This window comes from Mauremys mutica, chromosome 6 (genome assembly GCF_020497125.1).
Source record: "Mauremys mutica isolate MM-2020 ecotype Southern chromosome 6, ASM2049712v1, whole genome shotgun sequence".
Classification (NCBI taxonomy): domain Eukaryota; kingdom Metazoa; phylum Chordata; order Testudines; family Geoemydidae; genus Mauremys; species Mauremys mutica.
Window position 1 is genome coordinate 87,387,973 of NC_059077.1, and position 20,481 is coordinate 87,408,453.

Consider the following 20,481-nt stretch of genomic DNA (forward strand, 5'->3'; position numbering starts at 1 on the left):
CTGCTGTTACTGTTTGGCCTTTTCTGTCTCTGTTCTTGACAATGTCCTGAAGAAAGGAACTGCATTATGGCTAAAAGGGGGTTGTTGATTTGTTTTTTTTTCCAAAGAAGGGGTGCAGGATGGTATTTATCTTAAAGTTTAGCTTTGGATTTAAGTTTGGATAAAAGACTCTAATTTTGTTCCATCTCCAGTAGTTTTTCAGTAATATTGCAGTATATCTTCTATGTGTCCTTGTGCTCTTTGCATCTGGTTGTCCTGTTTAAAATGGACAAACTTAGTTTCGTAGGCACAAAACAAGATGATACAACTGTACAGTGAATACTGACCTCTGTTATGTGACAGACCCCAAACTTTTGCAGTCCTGACTCAAGTCATATGACTGGGATCAGGAAATATAACTCAGGGTCTTACTGTACTTCTCTTTGTGACATCTTGATAACAATCTCCAGTCTCTGCTTCTATCCCAAAACTCAATGAAGCTATAATTTATAACACAGGCTTTTGGGGTTTTTTTGTTTTTGTTTCACTGTTCCTGCTTCAGATAATTCTTGCTACCCCTTCTTTGAACAGACGCAAACTGCTTCCACTTTGAAAAGTCCAGGAAACTGCTTCCCTATAGCATCCAAAATTATAGTAAAATGACTGTTGCATGAATGGGTGTCATTAGCGCTAAATACAGATTGGCTGGAATGTAGTTAAGAAATCTGGCGTTCTCCTTGTAATCCCATTCAGCCACATGCACTCCTGAGTATGTGATTGAACACTGTCTTCTGAATATGACCAGTATTCATGCTATTTGTTAAATTTCCCCCTTCCACATCCTGGCAAAACAGAGGCCTGATCCAAAGTGCCCTGCAGTCAATGGGAGGCTTCCCATTGACTTCCTGGGCCCTGACCCAAAACCCAGTGTTCCCATTGTTGGTCCATGATTTGTTCACCAATAACTCTTTGGGCTTAATTTAGCTTTTTTTAAGATACATCCCTATTTTGGGGACAGTGTGGAGTCTCCAAGGAGAGTAGCAGGGGATTGCAACATTGAACTCTACGCTGTTTTCCCACTCTGTGGGCTGCTGTAGAGTTTTGCTGGGCCATGGTCTTGGAGCAGTGTGAAGTGGTGGTGAGAGCTACAGAGACTGCAAGTATACTTGACCCTTACAAGGTCCCTGAGAGGAAGGTTGGGAGGCTCCTTGCACTCTCTTTACCCCACTGTCCTACCTCCTCAATCTCTCAGATGTATAAGTGCTACGTATAATCTGGCCCCATATGTCAGTTAATTCTTTATTTAACAAACTGATTATTTCATTTATACTTATGTGGTTCTGGTGCTTTATGGGTTAAATAATATGTATTTTAAATTGTTCTTTTAGCCCTGTGGTGTCCTTTTTAACCGTGAATTTTTTGCTGTGGAAGCACGCATAACACATCAGCATTATGGATCAATAAGAGGACACCTGGTGTTGTAAATAGCTACTCAGTGCCACTTATCTGCTGATCAGAGATGAATACTTTTAGGCTTAGTCTACACTAGCAATTGCAGTTGGTATAACTGCATCGCTCAGGGCTGTGGAAAATCCACATCCCTGAGTGATGCACTTGTACTGACCTAACTCACGGTGTAGACAGCAACAGCATTATGTTGACAAGAGGGCTTCTCCTGTCAATGTAGCTACTGTCTCTCAGGAAGGTGGATTACCTACGCAAACAGGACAAGCTCTCCCATTGGTGTGGGTAGCGTCTTCACTGAAGCGCTCCAGTGGCGCAGCTGCACTTTTGCAGCCTTTTAAGTGTCGACAGGCCATTAGAAAGTAAAGACCTTTTTAGTTAAAAATACAGCACATAATGAGAAGCACTGCAGTTATGGGTGCATCCTAGGGGAGGAAAATAGGGGTCAGATTGCTTTAACGTTCAGAGATCCTGTAGTTACTAAATTGTTCAGTTATTATACTTACCTGACAACTAGAATGAATGAAAGGAGTTGGTCTGAATAAGATTAGATCATTCACATTGTTCTGTAAGTGTCACAGGGACCATCAGTGGCCTCCGAATGTCTCCAGTAATGCTGGTTAAAAATTGGAATTTTTATTCTGCATGAAATTGACATTTTTGTTTTTGCCCCAAATTGGGACAAAAGGTCAAAATATCGAATTTTTTTCTGGAAAGGAAAGTTTAGAAAAATCGATTTATCAATGTCAGAATATCTCATTTCAACATTTTTGCTAGAAACTAGATATTTTAACACTCCTGAATCAAAATATTTAATGTTGGCTAGGGTTGATATTAAATTGTCTGCCTGAGCTGCTGAGTTGCCACACAAGTTATAATTTAGATGCCCCATGCTTCCATTCTTTTCTATGGGCCACGTTCCCTGGTAGGACTCCATCTCCTGTATTGCATTATGGCAATGGGTTTCTCATGATTAAGGATCCGATTCCGTCACAGAGGTCACGGATTCCATGATTTCAACAGACCTCCGTGACTTCTTCGTCTTTAGCCAGCCGTGATGGTGGGGCTAGAGCAACTGTCAGCCCCCATCCAGGCGCAGTGGTGGGATTGGAGTAGGGCCTACGGCCAGAACAGTAGCTGCTGGGGCCGGTGGTCAACCCCTGCTGCAGGAGCAGCAGCTGGGGCTGAAGCAGCAGCTGGTCTGACTCAACAATGCAGAAGGAGCGGTGGGGCTGCAGCCCTGGCTGGTGATCAGCCCCTGGCAGGGCTCCCATTGTTAGTTTTCCCCTCTTTTCCTCGCCCCGCCGAGTATTTTTAGTAAAAGTCAGGGACAGGTCATGGGCTTCTGTGAATTTTTGTTTAATGCCCATGACCTGTCCCTGACTTTTCATAAACATACCTGTGACAAAAAATCTTAACTTTACCCATGATGCAATATGGCGGTTCAGCCAGAGGGGAGACCGCAGTGTATCAAAGGAGATGCAGCCCAGCCAGGGAGTCCAGTCCATAGAGAAGAATAGGGACATGAGGCACTAAAATTGTCTTCCATGAGGGAGTGCAGTAGCACAGGTGAACAGAGTTTAATGTCAAACTGACCTGAAAACATTGTTTAATTTGGCTTAAAAAACCCAAACCCTTATCTTAAACAAAACATTTTGTTTCAGTTTTCCAGGGTAAATGTGAAATTTCAGTACAATTTGAAATTTTCCCAAAGAAGATTTTGGGAGACTTTCTGCAGCAAAAACCATTGTGAGAATTCCGAAACAGCTCTAGTCTGCAGGCACCCTTTGCTGAGAAATACATCTCCCCTTCCTCACATGTAGAAGCCTTAATTTGGTCCTAAATATAAAAGCTATTTCAGAGTCTGAGACTAAATATAACATGAATACTCTGAGGTGTAGTCTAGGTTAATATCTATTTCTGCAAAGGTGGTAGAGATATTGAGAGAACCTTTCAAAACTCTACATAGAGCATTCAAAAAATATACAATGGTGAAGACTTTCAAAGGCACAAACAACAGTTAGGTTGTCTGTGCTTTTGAAGATCTCCACCAATACACCTACAGAAAAAGCTGATGTAACTGCTGAGATGTCACACACATCCAACTGAATGCTTCCTCCACCTGCGTATTCAAACAAGCTATCCTTAAATTCCCCTGATCCCCACTGGTGGAAGATAACCACAGAAATTTCTATCTTTTAAGCACTGTTTTGATCCCTTGTTAACCTTGAAGCAAAAAAACTAATCTGATGAATTAGCCTCAGTTTTGCTTGGTAAATAATAGAGGCTGCAATATTTAACTGAAAGTCAAATCTGAGTAAAACACTTTTTTTTCTGGTGGTGTTTGTGACACATGAAAGAAATCTGCATCCTAGCATTTTAAGGCACACACAGAGCTATGTGTACAGTGTTTTTCAGTCCTGGCATAGTGTATGGGAAACAGCAGAGACACTTACTTCAGCCTGGCCTTTTAAAAAGAAAATGGCAAACAAAAACAGCTTGCTTCACTCAAGGGTAAAAGGAACATTTCTTAACTCTCAGATTCTCTTGTAAACCAAGTCAGCAGGGTTTGTCACTTTCCAAGTGTCTCCTTCCTGCCCTAATCTGGGCCCAGGAGCTTCCTGACTCTGGCTGAGTGGAGTTGGGAGAGAGTGCAAGTTCCTTATATCCCTACTCTAATGAGCTCCTTGTTAACCCATGCCAAAGTAGTAGGGAAGAGATTGTGTACATCCTACTGCAAACGCCTTAGAATATGTATCTTTAGTTTCCCCAGTAATCACCTACTTCTCACCAAGAAATTTTCTAAAATGCATTATTCCAGTGCAAGGTGAACAACGTTTTTTTCATGTGTAATCCAGGCTGTTTTGTAGATGGGGTTGGGGACGGGGGAGTTGTCAAATAAATGCGAGTACATTTTCCAGTAAGTTAGTGACGAGCACTCTTTTTGAACACCATAGTTAAAAAAACTGCTTTTCTGTTTTTTATTTATTTATTCCAGACTTAATTTTTTCTCCAACTTCCTCTGCCTAGGATGAAATGTGGTGTGGGATATGTCAGGGAGGAGAAATGGGTTTCTTTTTGAGGCAGCTAGGGGTGGGCTTCAAAATCAGCCTAACATATCTATGGAGCAGTGCCTGCCACCCAGAATACTGCCATTGCCAGTGATGCTTAACAGCCCTAAATTGTGAGTTGCACACATTCAGAAATGTGGTTTTTAGAGCAGTGGCTCTCAAACTTTTGTACTGGTGACCCCTTTCACATAGCAAGCCACTGAGTGTGACCCCCCCCCTTATAAATTTAAAAACACTTTTTAAAAATATATTTAACATAATTATAAATGCTGGAGGCAAAGCGCAGTTTGGGGTGGAGGCTGACAGCTCGCGACCCCCTATGTAATAACCCCGGAGGGGTCCTGACCCCCAGTTTGAGAACCCCTGCTTTAGAGGCACTTGTCTTTCATTAGCAATTGTACATGAGAACCCACTCCACCACTAATTTCAGCTGAATTTAGCTGCATTTTCAGGCAATCACCAGTTTGTTTTTTAAATTAAATTACTGTACCTCCCCATTAGCAAGTGCTGTAAATTACCTTGAGCTTGTTCTGCATGTTGGTACCATTACAATAGCTATGACAGGCAATACTACAGACATTGTAGGTATTGGGGGGGGGGAAGTCCCTTTCTCTTAGTATTTTTTTTTACATTGCTTAGTGCCCCTATAGAACTTTTAAAGGTTTCAGAGTAGCAGCCATGTTAGTCTGTATCAGCAAAAAGAACAGGAGTATTTGTGGCACCTTAGAGACTAACACATTTGAAAGCTTATGCTCAAATAAATTTGTTAGTCTCTAAGGTACCACAAGTACTCCTGAACTTTTAAAGGTTGATTTTGAGCTAGCATGGAATGAGCAGGGGCGGCTCTGTTTTTTGCCACCCTGAGCACAGCAGTCAGGCAGCCTTCAGCAGCGTTTCTGCGGGAGGTCCGCCAGTCACGCAGATTCAGCAGCGGTTCTGCGGGTGATCTGCCGGTCCGCGCCTTGGTCCTACCCACTGCCGAATTACCACTGAAGCCGTGGGACCGAAGGACCTTCCGCAGAAACGCCGCCGAAGGCAGCCTGACTGCCACCCTCACAGTGACCAGCAGGCCGCCCTCCGCGGCTGGCCGCCCCAGGCTCGTGCTTGCTGCGCTGGTGCCTGGAGCCGCCCCTGGGAATGAGTTAAAAAGAACCCTGTGGTGCGAGGCCCCACAGTGTTGATTCTGCTTAGTAAAGCTGAACAGCAGACTTGCTGACCACCTGCTGCTGCAGCACAAATCTCATTTTAATCTGGAGATTTTCCATGTACAGGAAAAAATCTCAGTGGAAAGGCTGCTGACCATGGGCAAAAGTGACAATTGAGTATCAACCCATCCATACATCAGTCAAAACAGCTGCCTCAGTGGCTCAGCTCAATGTTATTGCAATTGCTAGTTAAGTGCCCGTCTAGTCCATCTGCTGCTGAGATTTGAGTCCAAGATATTTGTATAGGTATGAGTCCATCTTGCAGGACTGAAAATCTTCCCCACCTCCCCAACCTCATATTGTTTGTTGTTCCAAAGCAGACAAAAATTTACTAATGTTAGCCATTATTACCCTGTACCCCACGGGCTGTGAAGAGACCAAAACATGTCCATAATCACTCATTGTGCATTGTATGATCCTATTAGCAACACCATTCAATTTAAAATGTATTCTTTGTCCTTTCCCGTTTTTGTTTTTGATCAAGTTTCCAGTTCTTGCTGGAAAAGGATATGGACTTGTATGCTGATATGGGTTAAGAGGGTAAGATTTAGTATATGCAGCAGCTGTAAAGACTGTACTAAGTATCCAGTTCACTAATGGAATTAGCAAATATAGGTTTTAGATTCTGAATGTTCTCTCTCCTTATTTCACAAACATGTACATCTCCTTTGGAACAGAGGAGAAAAAAATAAGGTCTAAATCACTGCTGGGGACTGATCAGTGGAGCTACTCTGCTTGAATGGATCTCTTTGGAATGCTTGTTTTATCATGCCAAATAAATAGCAATTCTTACTCTATTATTAGAACATCATTCGTGTATATAATTGTGCCATACTCTCTCTCTGTACAATGGTTATACTGTAACACAATGAAGTTTTCTCTACTTTTGAGGTGCCCCCTATAAATTAGCTTTCACTGGAAAATGAAAATATTGTGTCAGTTTAAGTATGTCCTGTACTGTACAACACGTTAACTGCTGACCTCTGCTCTTTTTTTTCAGCACTGGCTTGAGCCCAACAAGTCTATCTCCAAGCAAATGAAATGTAAGTGCTAACAGACCACTTTGTGTCTTGGTACCCTGCTTTGAAATGCCCATGAGTTGTGTTGTGTGTTTTGTTTGTTTCCTGGTGCAAGAGGGTCCTTTGTGTCCTTGCTGAAGCCCTGAGAACTCCACACTATCATCAATACTTCTGATACTCTACAGCACTTACCATCAAGGCCTTCATTATGACTACAGACTTTCTGGGTTAAGACTAAAACCAGATGCCTGACAACATCTCTGGAGTGATTCAGTGCATCCTTCCCTCATGAAAAGAACTGAGTGCTCTGGCTCTGTTGTGCACCCAATCCTTTTCAGACTATAGAAACAAGACACAGTGGCAATCAAATTGGAGTCTTCTGCCTTGTGGCAATGCAGTGTGAAGGCTGGTCCACACTGAAAAGTTACATAGACATTGAATGTCTCTCAGGGGTATGAAAAATCCTCCTCCTCCCCCAGAGAGACTTAGTTAAAATCAAACTAACCCCGTGTGTAAACAGTACTAGGTCAGCATAAGAATTCTTCCGTCGACCTAGCTACCGCCTCTTGGGGAAGTGGATTATCTACAGTGACGGGAGTACTCCCTCCCATTGCTGTAGTAAGTGTCTACACTGAAATTCTACAGAGGTGCAGCTGCATTGCTGCATCTGTACTGCTTTAGTGTTTTATGTGTAGACACAGCCTTATATGATCAATTCAGTCCAGTAATCTCAAATGCTAGATAATTTCAGTGGGCTGCTAAATACCGGCAACAGTCAAGCAGAAAATTACAACACGTGACATTTGGCTATTAATTAATTTAAGGGTAGTCTTATTTTAAAAAGGGTTGTTTTTTTTTATTTCTCCCCCTCCCCTGTCCTGTCCCCACTTCCGTCTTCTCCCCTCTCTCCCGGAAGGGAGTGAAAAAGAGTGAGGTGGGAGGGAAAAGGAGAGTGACACAGAATCGTAGGACTGGAAGAGACCTCAAGAGGTCACGTAGTCCAGTCCAGTCCCCTGGACTCCTGGCAGGACTGAGTATTATCTTGACCATCCCTGACAGGTATTTGTCTAACCTGTTCTTAAAAATCTTCTAAGATGATAGCAATTTCACAGCCTTCCTAGGCAATTTATTCCAGTGCTTAACCACCCTGATAGGAAGTTTTTCCTAATGTCCAACCTAAACCTCCCTTGCTGCGATTTAAGCCCATTGCTTCTTGTCCTACCCTCGGAGGTTAAGGAGAATAATTTTTCACCCTCTTCCTTGTAACAACCTTTTATGTACTTGAAAACTGTTTTGTTCTCTCTCAATCTTCTCTTCTCCAATTTAAACAAACCCAATTTTTTCAATCTTCTCTCATAGATCATGTTTTTTAGACTTATAATCATTTTGTTGCTCTTCTCTGGAATTTCTCCAATTTGTCCATATCTTTCCTGAAATGTGGCCCCCAGAAGTGGACACACTATTCCAATTGAGGCCTAATCAGCACAGAGTAGAGCAGAAAAATTACTTCTCATGTCTTGCTTACAACACTCCTGGTGATAATTAGGTTGACCAGATGTCCTGATTTTATAGAGACAGTCCTGATATTTGGGGCTTTTTCTTATAAGGCACCGATTACTCCGCACCCACCCCCATCCCGATTTTTCACATTTGCCATCTGGTCATCCTAGTGATAATACATCCCAGAACGATGTTTGCTTTTTTTGCAATGGTGTTCACTCATATTTAACTGGACGTTTTGGTTTCCATTCACTAGGAATTAATCAAAGATTTCTAAAAAGTTAGACTAAATCTTTTCACATTTGTTTGAGGTTCCTATTTTCCAAAACCTTGCCTGCTCTTTAGCTGCTAAGTCAGCCAAGTTGCTTTGGAAATGTTATGGCCTGGATTATTTTTTTCATAAATGGACTGATGACAAAGTCTTGTTCAGAAAGCAAAACTACTTTGATTGTCAATGATTTTCTTCCAGGAGTCTGTGGAGAGTCGAATTCAGTCATTGGGATCTGCTGCTTGTTTTACCCAAGAGTGTTGTCAACCTGCTTTATTTATGACAGGAGGGAGAATTTTGCCCACATGCCCTTAAAGGCATAGTCTTTTTTTAAAAAACCTGAATGCTTCAGTGTAGGGTTTGATTCCATTGGCTAGAGTTCAGGTTACTTATATATGAGGCTATTTAATTATTTTAAAATGTGGTGAGACTGAAGAGGTGAAGTTTAATGTTTTCCTTGATCTACTGTGATAGACCCAGGCCAGTTGGGAACAGCAGAGTAGTAGAAGGGGGATATACTGGCCAATGGATAAGCAGTTTTCTGTTCCCTGAGTGACCAGAGCAGGGGCTGCTCCAGGCTAATGAGAACACCTGACTCCAATTAACCTGCTAAGAGTCAAGTGAGGCTGTTAAGCACCTGACTCTGATTAAGGCCCCTCTGAAGCTATAAAAGGACTCACTCCAGTCAGGCCAGAGGGAGCCAGAGTACTGAGAAGTACAAGCGTTATCAGACATCAGGAGGAAGGTCCAGTGGTGAGGACAAAAAAGGTGTTGGGAGGAGGCCATGGGGAAGTAGCCCAGGGAATTGTAGCTGTTGCACAGCTGTACCAGGAGGCACTCTAGACAGCTGCAGTCCACAGGGCCCTGGGCTGGAACCCGGACTAGAGGGTGGGCTTGGGTTCCCCCCCCAAACCTCCCAACTCCTGATCAGACACAGGAGGAATTGACTTGGACTGTGGCCTCTACCAGAGGGGAAGGTCTCTGGGCTGTTTCCCGATCCACAGGGTGAATCTGTGAGGCGAGCAAATCCGCCAATAAGCGCAGGACCCACCAAGGTAGAGGAGGAACTTTGTCACACTACTGTTCTCCCCCCCCACTCCAAAAAAGGTAATTTGTAAGCAAATGTATTGATTGGAAGATAGAGTCCTTCAAGAACCTCCAGCTGCTGGAAATTGGGGCTGGACAGCAGGTAATGGATCACTCGAAATTGCCCTCTTCTCACAGCAGGGACCTGCAATTTTATTTGTCAAAGGCCATGCACACGTATGTCATCGTACCAATAAACTCTTTTAAAAAATACCCCAAATTAATGTGCAGGTTGGATTTGATTTAAATCAGGAAGACTCGATTTAATTATGGATTTCTACATAAAAGTGCATTCTAGTTGGTGGTTATAACCTTAATACACATTCTTCACAACTCAGAGATGTAGGTTTCATTTTTAGAAAGGTACACACTATACATTTTAAAGGGATTTATTTTGAAAACTTTTCAGATTAGTTTTACAGCTATATCAGAAAACGAATGATTGGTTATTTCATTTACCAAAGGTAATTGAAGCAGATAGTTCACCTCCCAATCACTTCATAAATATCTCCAATTCAACAGGTTAATCAGAAATATTTGGAGGATTTTCTTGCCATGGTATATTAGGAGGCGAACATCACCAGACTGACATTTTAAATTTTTATTTAACTAAAACAACGACGTTATTTATTCTGGATTTTTTTCTTCAACAGCAAACATAATAGTTTAACAAAACAAGATTATGGATTTTTGAATTTTGTTAAACAGTCAAGTTTTTTAAAATCAGGTTTGTTTTTGTTAAAATTGTTTAACTAAAATAGTTAAATGAAATATTTTGTTTTAAAAAAACAAAAAAGTTAAATTGACTATGTCAGCCAGGTCAACATGAGAATATTGGCTTCTGCAGCTAACTCTGTTGTCTTCACCTTCATTTTCCTGTTTGTTCGTAATCTGGAAAAGAAAAACAGGCTTTCCTGCTTTTTCAGGTCCCAAATGATCTCTGTTTGGAATGAATTAGTCCAAAGGAAGAAAATATTCTTTCCACACCAGCAGAAGAAGCTATTGTTGTTAAGTGAGATTATCACTTCAACAGTCTCTGAATCCAAGTGCTTAAGTGACTTCCTCCAGTTCACTGGTGTGACTTTCTTTAAAACATCAGCAAACACATATTTCTTGAAAGGTTCTTATTCCCAAGCTGGATCTCTTTTACAGCCTGCTGCCATTATAGGTTTTCCCTTCTAGCGAGAGAATGGTATGGTAGATCTCAAATCAATGATGGCTACACTTAGAAAGACCTCAAGGCTTCTGGAATATGCTGCTCAAACAGTTTCACTTTTGTTTCTACTGCCTGTCTCTCCCTTCTCACATTTATCTCCAGACTTCTTCTCCTTGTCCACATCTGTTCCTCCCCCAACAATCTTCTATTCATTGAACTTTTTGAAACTTTGCACTTTTAGAGAGGTAAGGGATTGACTCTGTGTACACAAATTTGCAGAGGGAAATAAGGGTGAGGTCTGTTTCTCACCTCTATATATTTATTTACTTAACGTGCTTGTTAACAGCAAAAATGTTTTTATCTCTGGAGAGACAAATCCACAGTTTGAGAACTGCAAAACTAAGCATTTCTGATGGTATCTTCTAGACTGAGCACTGAGTCCCATTGGGTAGATAGAAAGATTAACCTAAATAATCTATACAAAAGCCCCTGGAACCCCATAACATTGGGTCCCTAATCCATGAACTGTTGGAACTCATTTACAAAGCTTTTCTTAAATATTACATGAATATAGTCTCATACTATAGAATTAGAATGTATAATCCCTATTCCATGATGAGATACATTGTAGCTCAAAGATATCTTAATTAAAACCATCTCAAAAAGCATTTTTATCAAAAAAAAATCCAATTTATTTTAACAAGGTGGCTAAAAATCAATAATTTAAAAAAATGTGTATTTTATCCAACAAAAAGCATTTTTGTTCTTGTATAAATCAGCAATATTTAATGTATCTCAGAGAGGTTCAGATTCAAAAGATGATTTTATAAATTAAGGGTATTCACTAAATAAATAAATGAAATCATGATTCCAGGTGAGCCAAAAGAGAACCTGAGATCAGTAGAGGATGAGGAGTGTGAAAACAAGAGCAAGGAAGTGGTTGGTAAACAGATCATATAGTACGCCCTTCAGTTAAAAACTTCCGTGTTGGGGGACTGGAGGAGAGGGATGGCAGGGAGTATTTTACATGAAGTATATTAGATAGAGACTTTATGTAAAAAGTTAGGAATAATAGTAAGCGTAATACAGAGAATTCAGAAAACAGTGATATACTGTCATGAGGGAATTTGTTAACAGTTTCCTTATGGTGCAAAAATAGGCTGTTCTTACTACTAATGATTTATAATGTTCTAAACTTAATTGACCAGTGAGATTTAGATAGGATAACGAAGCTCTTGGTTAGATAGAGCAAAAGTAGAGAAGAGCATGGAAAAAACTCCTCTGTGTCCATAAGCAGAATGTTTACTTGATCTCAGCTGGCATATGTGGGGATTTAATTTTCCTCCAGCACAGTACCAAGCTTTCTAGATGTTGTATTCACAGAGAGTGCAGTATTGACGAGCAGACAGGAGTGGATGGGAATAGTTTTCTTATGCATATTTTGTCAGACTAGATTTCTTGGTGTTGAATAATACATAAAACAATTCAAACATAATCCCTATATTTAATCATGTTACATAGCTATCATATTTCAGCAGCCATACATTCAATAGGTTATAATGATTCTTGTAAGAAAGTCTTAAGGTACACTGGATAAGTGGTGTTGATTCTTATATGATGCTCTGCAATTTCTTCCTCTTTAACTATGGTAAAAGTGTTCTTTATATCTAGTAAGAATACCTGGAAGTGGGGAGGAATCTCTGAACATGCTCTGTTTTGTCATGTGGCAATACAATAGCCTGTCTTGGGACAACACAGTATGAATGCTGCCACAGCACCCAGTCTTTCTCCTAGCATATTACTTTTAGTTTTCCACCTTCATTAGTAAGTGGAGTGCATCAGAACATATGGTGCACAAATTCTAAGTATACCCACTTGCCATGTTTACTGCCCTTAGTTCTGCCTGTGAAAGGAAACATGCTGTATTAGGCTTTGAAGGGTCTCCAATTTCTTGAACTACTGCCAGTTTCATTTTGTACTGGTCAAAAATCTGTCCAGAGCTAGCAATCAATAGGTTTGTGCTGCACACTTCAGATTTCTTGCCAGTGGGATCAACTTACGCTGATGTATTATTGGAAAATTCTCAAAGGTGCCCCTTTGGTAAGTACGGTAGACGTGTCTTTGTAGAACTAAGAATGATTTTTTTTTCCTCTCCTGTACACATCTGTCCTTGGGGTGAATTTGCTATTTTAAGAGTCATAAAGAGAAAGCAACACTCCCTCCTCTAACTTCCCAAAATGTTGATCTATGAAGTTTCCTTCTCCCTCCACCACCCTGCCAAGCTTCTTGAGGTAAATTCTGCCCCTGGTTATGCCAGAATGGCTCCTACTGACCTCAACAGCAGTGCTGAGTATATTCAAGGGTGCTATTTGTCCAACCTTTTGTTTGTTTTTAAAGTAAATTGTGTGTGTACTATATACTGTAGCCATTCTGTAAACTTGGCTCACTGGGGAGAAACATCCAGTACTATGGGGTCTAGTGCCCGACTGGCCTTTATAATTGTTATGGAAGGAAATTATATGGTAGAAGGAAGAAAATCCATGAAGATCAGTTCTGTGGCTTGATTGGTAACACACTGCTCTACCATGCACAAAATCAGAGTTCACATCAGCCTGGCTCCTAGGATGAGCTGGAATGATATTCTTGGCAGGGGGCCATTGCAATTTGTTAATCTCTCACCACCTCCACTCCTAATGACATTGCTGTCTGGGAGTACTGTAATTTGTTTGCTATGCCAGCCAAAAGGGGTCAGGCAGCAGCTCTCTTAGAACATGCACACCTAATGCTCCCGAGAAGAGATGAAGTTAGGTAGTCCAGAATGAAGAGAAATGCAGAAATTAGACCTGTTCAGAACTTCATAACAAACTCTTAAATCAAGCAAAGCTCACCTGACTTTCATTGTTGCACTGAAACCTAAACCAAAGGCCAGGTTTGTCTAAGGCAGTGGTTCCCAAACTTTAACAACCTGTGAAGACATTTTAGTGAAAGGGGAAGTCTTGCAAACCCCCTCCTAAAAATGAATATTTCCAGGGATTTTCTCCTTTACCTGAGTGTAAATTATAAAAGCAGTGATCTTGGAAATAAAAAATTTGCTTTTGACATGCTTATTACACACTATTAATTATTATTGATCATTACAGTATTTTTATTACATTATGAAAATGGCAACACTCTTCCAAGATCTCACTTTCATAGCTTTATCACTTTGAATAAGCCTGTTATAAGACAAGGCTCCTATGTTTCATCAAGGAGTATCAGATGTGAAACCAGCATGAAAGTATTTAAGAAGCTAACTTAAAGAGTTCTTCCTACACAAGCATTCAGGTCTTGAGCAGTCCAGGCAAACAACGCACGTTACAGCAAAGCTTAAACTTGTTCTTCATAATAATTTTAAAAACAATACTAGCTGCCTATTTAATTTTAAAAAGAGCAAAAAATATCCACCTCCCTTTCCATTTCTTATAAGGAGTCTTGAAGTTTAAATCTCCTCAGTGTGATAGATATGCTTACTTTGATCTGCTTAACTCTTGGAAGTCCAGGGGCTCCAGGCTGCTGGCCCCATGGTGCCCGGGGTTCCTAGGGACAGCTCTGTCTGCCATTAGGGAATTTTTTCCTGAGAAACCCCTGTAACATTTCATGAACCCCCAGGGGTTCACGAACCCCAGTTTGGGAACCACTGGTCTCAGGATACATTTACATTGCAATTAAACCCCGCTGCTGGCCTGTGCCATCTGATTTGGGCTTGGGCTGTAAGGGACTGTTTAATTGCAGGGTAAACGTTTGGGCTCAGACTCTAGGACTCTGGGCTCTAGGAGCCTGCAAGGTTGGGGGTCCGCGAGCTTGGGCTACAGCCTGAACCCAAACATGTACACCACAATTAAACAGCACCTTAGCCTGAGCCCCATGAACCCAAGTCAGCTGGCATGGGCCAGCTATGGGTGTCTAATTGAAGTGTAGACATACCCTAAGTGCTCCGAGTTTTAAAAACTGTCTGAAACTTGATTTTACTTGAGTTTGGTTCTAACTTTTCTGCAGACTGTTAGAAACAGACACTGAGAGAAAAATTGAGTGGACATGACTCCATGCAAAGCAAAATGGTTAGAAAGGGTTTGCATGAATCCTTGTTTAAGTAGGTTTTTTTAAAATCCTATATTCCTTCCCATATGATCCCTTCCAAGGCTTGTTAAAATACTTTGAATCATTAGGTTTGTCAACAGGCTGTGCTGTCTTCCTATGTGTGTTGTACAGTAATTGACGAAGCACCCGTGATGTGGAATTTATGGTGCATTTGGTATCCCTCTCCTCCACCTCCCCCGAAACGAAAACCAAAAAACCCCACCACATACAGACTAGCATCCTCTCAGGCTCACTTACATGTGTTCAGCAAGTGGATTGCATAAACATTTGATTTACTTGCCAAGAGGGGAAGCAGAATAGTGGCATATGTTCAGGATTCTCCAGAGATTCTTCTGCAGAGTTGATGAACAATAAAAAATATTTGGATACTAGACCTTTTTAAAGCCTGCTAGCTTCTAATATGTTAACACTGCCCAGGCAACATGGAACATCACTGAGGTATGCAGAAAATTTTCTGCATACTTGCATTCTCAGGAATACAGAAATAACTTAAACATCTGCTTTTGGACTTCAATGCCTGCCTCTCTTCCATGTTGTCGGTTGAAAGGAACAGTGTTATTGGGGGTATATATGCTGCTCTGTCCTCATGCAAAGGCAGCTTGTTTAAGAAATCCTGCCAGTTGGCATGCTTCCCTATTTGCCACCCATCCACCTGAAGTTTCTGGATTCTTTTTTACATCTGCTTTTCACTAGTTTGTATTTCAAGAGGATTTTTCTTATATAAATAGCTGTTCTCCAGAATAGAGTTGCTTTTGATGATGATCGCTCTGTGAACAAAGTGACTGAAGAAGTGAGTGTATAGTTTTTTCTTAGGCAAATCATTCTCCTGAAACTGTCTAGTCAACTCTTTCTGCCTTGTATTTGAAGAGCAGAGCTGTTCAGGTGGGTTTGCTCAGAAACATTTGAGACAGATACTCGTACACCAGTGTGTGTGCTGATGCCTAGATTCAACTAAGAACTTCTTACAATTAAGTGTTGCTTTAGCACATAGTATGGTCTGCAACTGGGTATAAATACAAACATTAAAATGAATTGCCTGGAAACATGCCAGGTAATGTGTAAAGTTCCTTCATGTGGAATTTGTGTCTTGATTTACTGCAGCTGACCGTTTCAATGTATGGTGTAATTCAAGTGGGTTTTATTCTATTTAGTTCCTTCACTGCCTGAGTTCTGTTAGTATATAAACTGGTGAATTAATAACCTCATTGTGAGGAAGTTGCACCCAATGCAATTCTCTGTGCTAAAATCCTTTGAAATAATTATAATTATGAATATATTTAAGCAATATGGCAAAGCCTCACAGGAGGAAATCATGACAAAACCTTAGGGCATTTTTTTCTACAGCAGCTGGTCTTTATCTGAAAGATAAAGGACTGCTCTAAAAGAAAATCCTTATAGCTACTATAAACCCAATTATATTTTCCTTGGGGGGGGAGGAGTTTGTGGAGAAATTTTCTTTTGAAAATGAAGTTCTGTTTTATTTGTCACTGTTTCCACTTCTAATGTTTGAGTGATTGGTTGAACTTAATTCTGTTTTAGGAAGGTGACTGGCAAGCTTGACAATCATGTTTCCCCTGAACCAGTAATGTTTGTTGCTGTTCTTGTGGTCCTGACTGCTGTCCTAAAATGTATAGGAATGTGTGAGAGAGGATGATTTTTTTCTTGCTGTTGACTTCAGTGCAGTAGTATGCACAAAATGAGGACTCTACAAGCTAACCACTTACAATGAAAAGATTGTTTACTAGGATTTACTAGGCTTATAATTATTTTAAAAGTAAAATGGGAGAAAGAGAGCTTGTATGAGCGCCCCCCCTCCCAAGAAAAATGTTGATTGAGTCTGTCTCATTTATCAATGGGGGGGTGGGGTGGAAGAAGAGTACTGTACCTAATATCCTATATTTCTTTGAATCGAAGGTTATCTTGTGGATACTTTCCTGAGATTAGATAGATAGGGCCACATTCATCTGAACAACACTGTAATTAGGATCATAGGACAGTTCACCTCATACACATAATGAAGTACAATCTCTTTATCATGAAAGTGCAACTTAAAAATGTAGGTTTTTTGTTATATAACTGCACTCAAAAACACAACAATGTAAAACTTTAGATCCTACAAGTCCACTTTGGCCTACTTCTTGTTCAGCCAATCGCTAAGAGAAACAAGTTTGTGTACATTTACGGGAGATAATGCTGCCCAATTCTTAATTACAGTGTCACCTGAAAGTGAGAACAGGCATTCGCATGGCACTGTTGTAGCTGGTGTCACAAGATATTTACATGCCAGATGCGCTAAAGATTCATATACAGCTTCATGCTTCAGCCATCGTTCCAGAGAACATGCTTCCATGCTGATGATGCACATTAAAAAAATGACGTGTTAATTAAATTTTGTGACAGAACACCTTGGGGGAGAATTGTTTCCTGTTCAGTTTTACCCACATTCTGTCATATTTCTTGTTATAGCAGTCTCAGATGATGACCCAGCACATGTTTGTTTTAAGAACACTTTCACAGCAGATTTGACAAAATGCAAAGGAGGTACTAATATGAGATTTCTAAAAATAGCCTCAACACTCGATCCAAGATTTAAGAATCTGAATTGCCTTCCAAAATCTGAGAGGGATGAGATGTGGGAGCATGCTTTCAGGAGTCGTTAAAAGAGCAACATTCTGATGCAGAAACTACAGAACCCAAACCACTTAAAAAAAATCAGCCTTCTGCTAGTGGCATCTGACTCAGATGATGAAAAGGAACATGTCTGTCTGCTCTGCTTTGGTTTGTTATCGAGCAGAACTAGTCATCAGCATGGATGCATGTCCTCTGTAATGGTGGTTGAAGCATGAAGGGACATATGAATCTTTAGCACATCTGGCATCTAAATATTTTGCATCGCCAGCAGTAACAGCAGTGCCATGCAAACTCCTGTTCTTGCTTTCAGGTGGCATTGTAAACAAGAAGCAGGCAGCATTATCTTCTGCAAATGTAAACAAATGTGGTTGTCTGAGCAATTGGCTGAACAAGAGGTAGGACTGATTGGACTTGTAGGCTCTAAAGTTTTACATTGTTTTATTTTTGAATGCAGTTTTTTGTACATAATTCTACGTTTGTAAGTTGCACTTCTATGATAAAGAGATTGCACTATAGTACTTGTATTAGGTGAATTGAAAAATACTTTTTTTTTACAGTGCAAATATTTAGTCAAAAATAAAGTGAGCACTGTACACTTTGTATTGTGTTTGTAATTGAAATCAATATATTTGGAAATGTAAAAAACATCCAAAATATTTAAATAGATGGTATTCTATTATTGTTTAACAGCAGGATTAATTTTTTACTCGCTCAACAGCCTATCTATCTAATCAGTGGTGATTCCTTCTGACTGAATAAGTCATGGTCTCTTACTTTCATGTTAGTAGTGCTCTGCTCTTGTGGTTCTCTCACCCTAGTGTGATTATCAGAAGAGGATACTTGCTAGATAATAGGCCTCCCCGGGCTGCAGTTACACTTAAGTGTTCACTGGAAACTACATTATTGGAATAGAACTACAAAATCTCCCTGCTGCTGTGTTAAGGCTTGAAATAAGAAAGTATAAAGCTATGTTCATTAATATACTGTATGTGTGTATAATAGGCAAATACTAGAATGACAGCTGAAATATCAGCTCAGTGAAAAAGATATAGATTGTGTTACTGTAATTTTACTGGAATAATTAAGCACTGCATATATCATCTTTGGAGAGATTAAAACATTAAACTTAATCAAACCCAATTGCTGATGCAGTAATTCAGTTTGAGATCTGATTATCTGATAGTGATGATGCACTCTAATTACAAAACAGTTCAGATACAAATAAGTTTGCAGACACTCTTAAAATGTACAAATGTAATTCAATGAATGGCTTGTTCTGTTTTGTAATCTAGGCATTACCATTAGCAGGAAAAACAGTTATACATGACACATTTGCACTTCACTGCAACAAGATAGAAGATTAAAGCTTCCAAATTACTATGTTAGTTGACATGAAAAACAATTACATTTTATTCCACTGCATGGGTTGAGCAATAAATACCGTGAGGTTCAAAACCATATAATAATTGACTTGCATAGTTTGGCTGGATCCTGCATATGCTTTGGGCTTTCCTGTCATATGTTTCATTGAATTTTTTTATTTTTTTGTTTTTGTTTGGTGCGCTGCCTGATATTGCAGAGCTAATCATCTCATAGGCTATTTCGTAAGAACGTTGAAAGCTTCTCCTGGAGTTTGATTGAGGTGGTGATCTTTGCTGCTGTTCTCATGCCTTTTTATTTTTTTTATAATGTTTCAGCTCATCCACCATATACCATGTGCTTTAGAGTGAAATTCTACCCACACGAACCCTTGAAGATTAAAGAAGAGCTCACCAGGTATTTTTTCTGTCTGTGCATTTAATGTAAATCTTTACCAAGTCAAGAAATCATGCATTTAGTTGCAGGATTGGTCTCCCTTGGTTCACGGCAAAACGTAACATCACACATGCTGTGCTAAACATTTTGAGCTGTTGCTAGCATTTATTTAACACATATTTATCTTTCACTTTTCCAAGCACTCTTTGGGAGCTTAACTGATGAACATAAACGAGTGGTGACAGAGCGTGGGTTCCAACGGAATGCACCATAGATTGAGGCAGTCAGTGGTTCGAATAGGGGACTTGGAATTAGGATTTATTCTTGGCTCTGCCGCTGACTAGCAGTATGGCCTTGGGTAAATTTGTCCTGTGCCTCAGATTCCTCATCTTAAAATAAGGAGGATAATACCACTGTGGTAGCAAAGCTTAATTTAGTAATGACTTGATACTTCAAATATAAATGTGAGTAGTCCCACTGAATTTACTCACATGTGCACATGTTTGCAGGACTGGGTACAATGTTTGTAAAGAACTTGGAGACGTTCCTCAGGAAGGTGCTATAGAATTGCTGCATACTTTTTATTATTACTCAGCTGATTATACTTTCGGTTGGGAAGCATGCATGCATGCCTGCAGAGCACAGCAGGTATGGAGGTCGAGGGCTGTTACTAGTCTGAATTTTTTACAATAAATTCTTTGAAGATGCCCATGGCAGCAGAACAGTCATGCTGGATGGATGGAGGATAAGGGTTGCTATCTTTTTTTAAGTAGCCCTCACTTGTTTAACATTTATGTTCTGTTGCCATGGATATTTTCAAAAAATGTATTGGAAAAAATTGAGGCGGTAGTGGCCCTCTTGATCTCTGCACCAGTTTTGTTTTTCAGGAGTGCGTGTATGCCTCACAACTGGGAGTGCAATGAAATAAGTCATTGTGGAAATTCTCAAAGCACTTCAATAACATTGTTCCCAATCCTGCAGATTCTTATACAAGTGAGTAACTTGATGCATTGGAATGGTCCAATTACTACTGAATATTGTACTGAAAGATGTAGTAACAGATTGCATTCTGCTAAATGCAATGTTTTTCTGGATATGTATGTATTTATACAACAGACATAGAATGGTGTTCATATTACATTTACTTTCCTTTGGTAAAATATTAGAACTAAGTGGTTTACTGGACAGGGGACTGTGAATTAGGATACTT

The 20,481-nt window shown here is 40.1% G+C and overlaps 1 protein-coding gene across 8 annotated transcripts in view; it reads left to right on the forward strand.

Moving 5' to 3' along the window:
* FRMD3 (FERM domain containing 3) overlaps positions 1-20,481 on the forward strand; it is a 239,809-nt gene that overhangs the window by 123,372 nt on the left and 95,956 nt on the right. For all 8 annotated transcript variants that reach the window (XM_045022407.1, XM_045022401.1, XM_045022404.1 and 5 more), the window contains 2 exons: positions 6,720-6,762; positions 19,214-19,292. In XM_045022407.1, coding sequence (XP_044878342.1) covers positions 6,756-6,762; positions 19,214-19,292 — 86 coding nt within the window. In that variant the 5' untranslated portion in view covers positions 6,720-6,755. The remainder of the gene's footprint in view (positions 1-6,719; positions 6,763-19,213; positions 19,293-20,481) is intronic.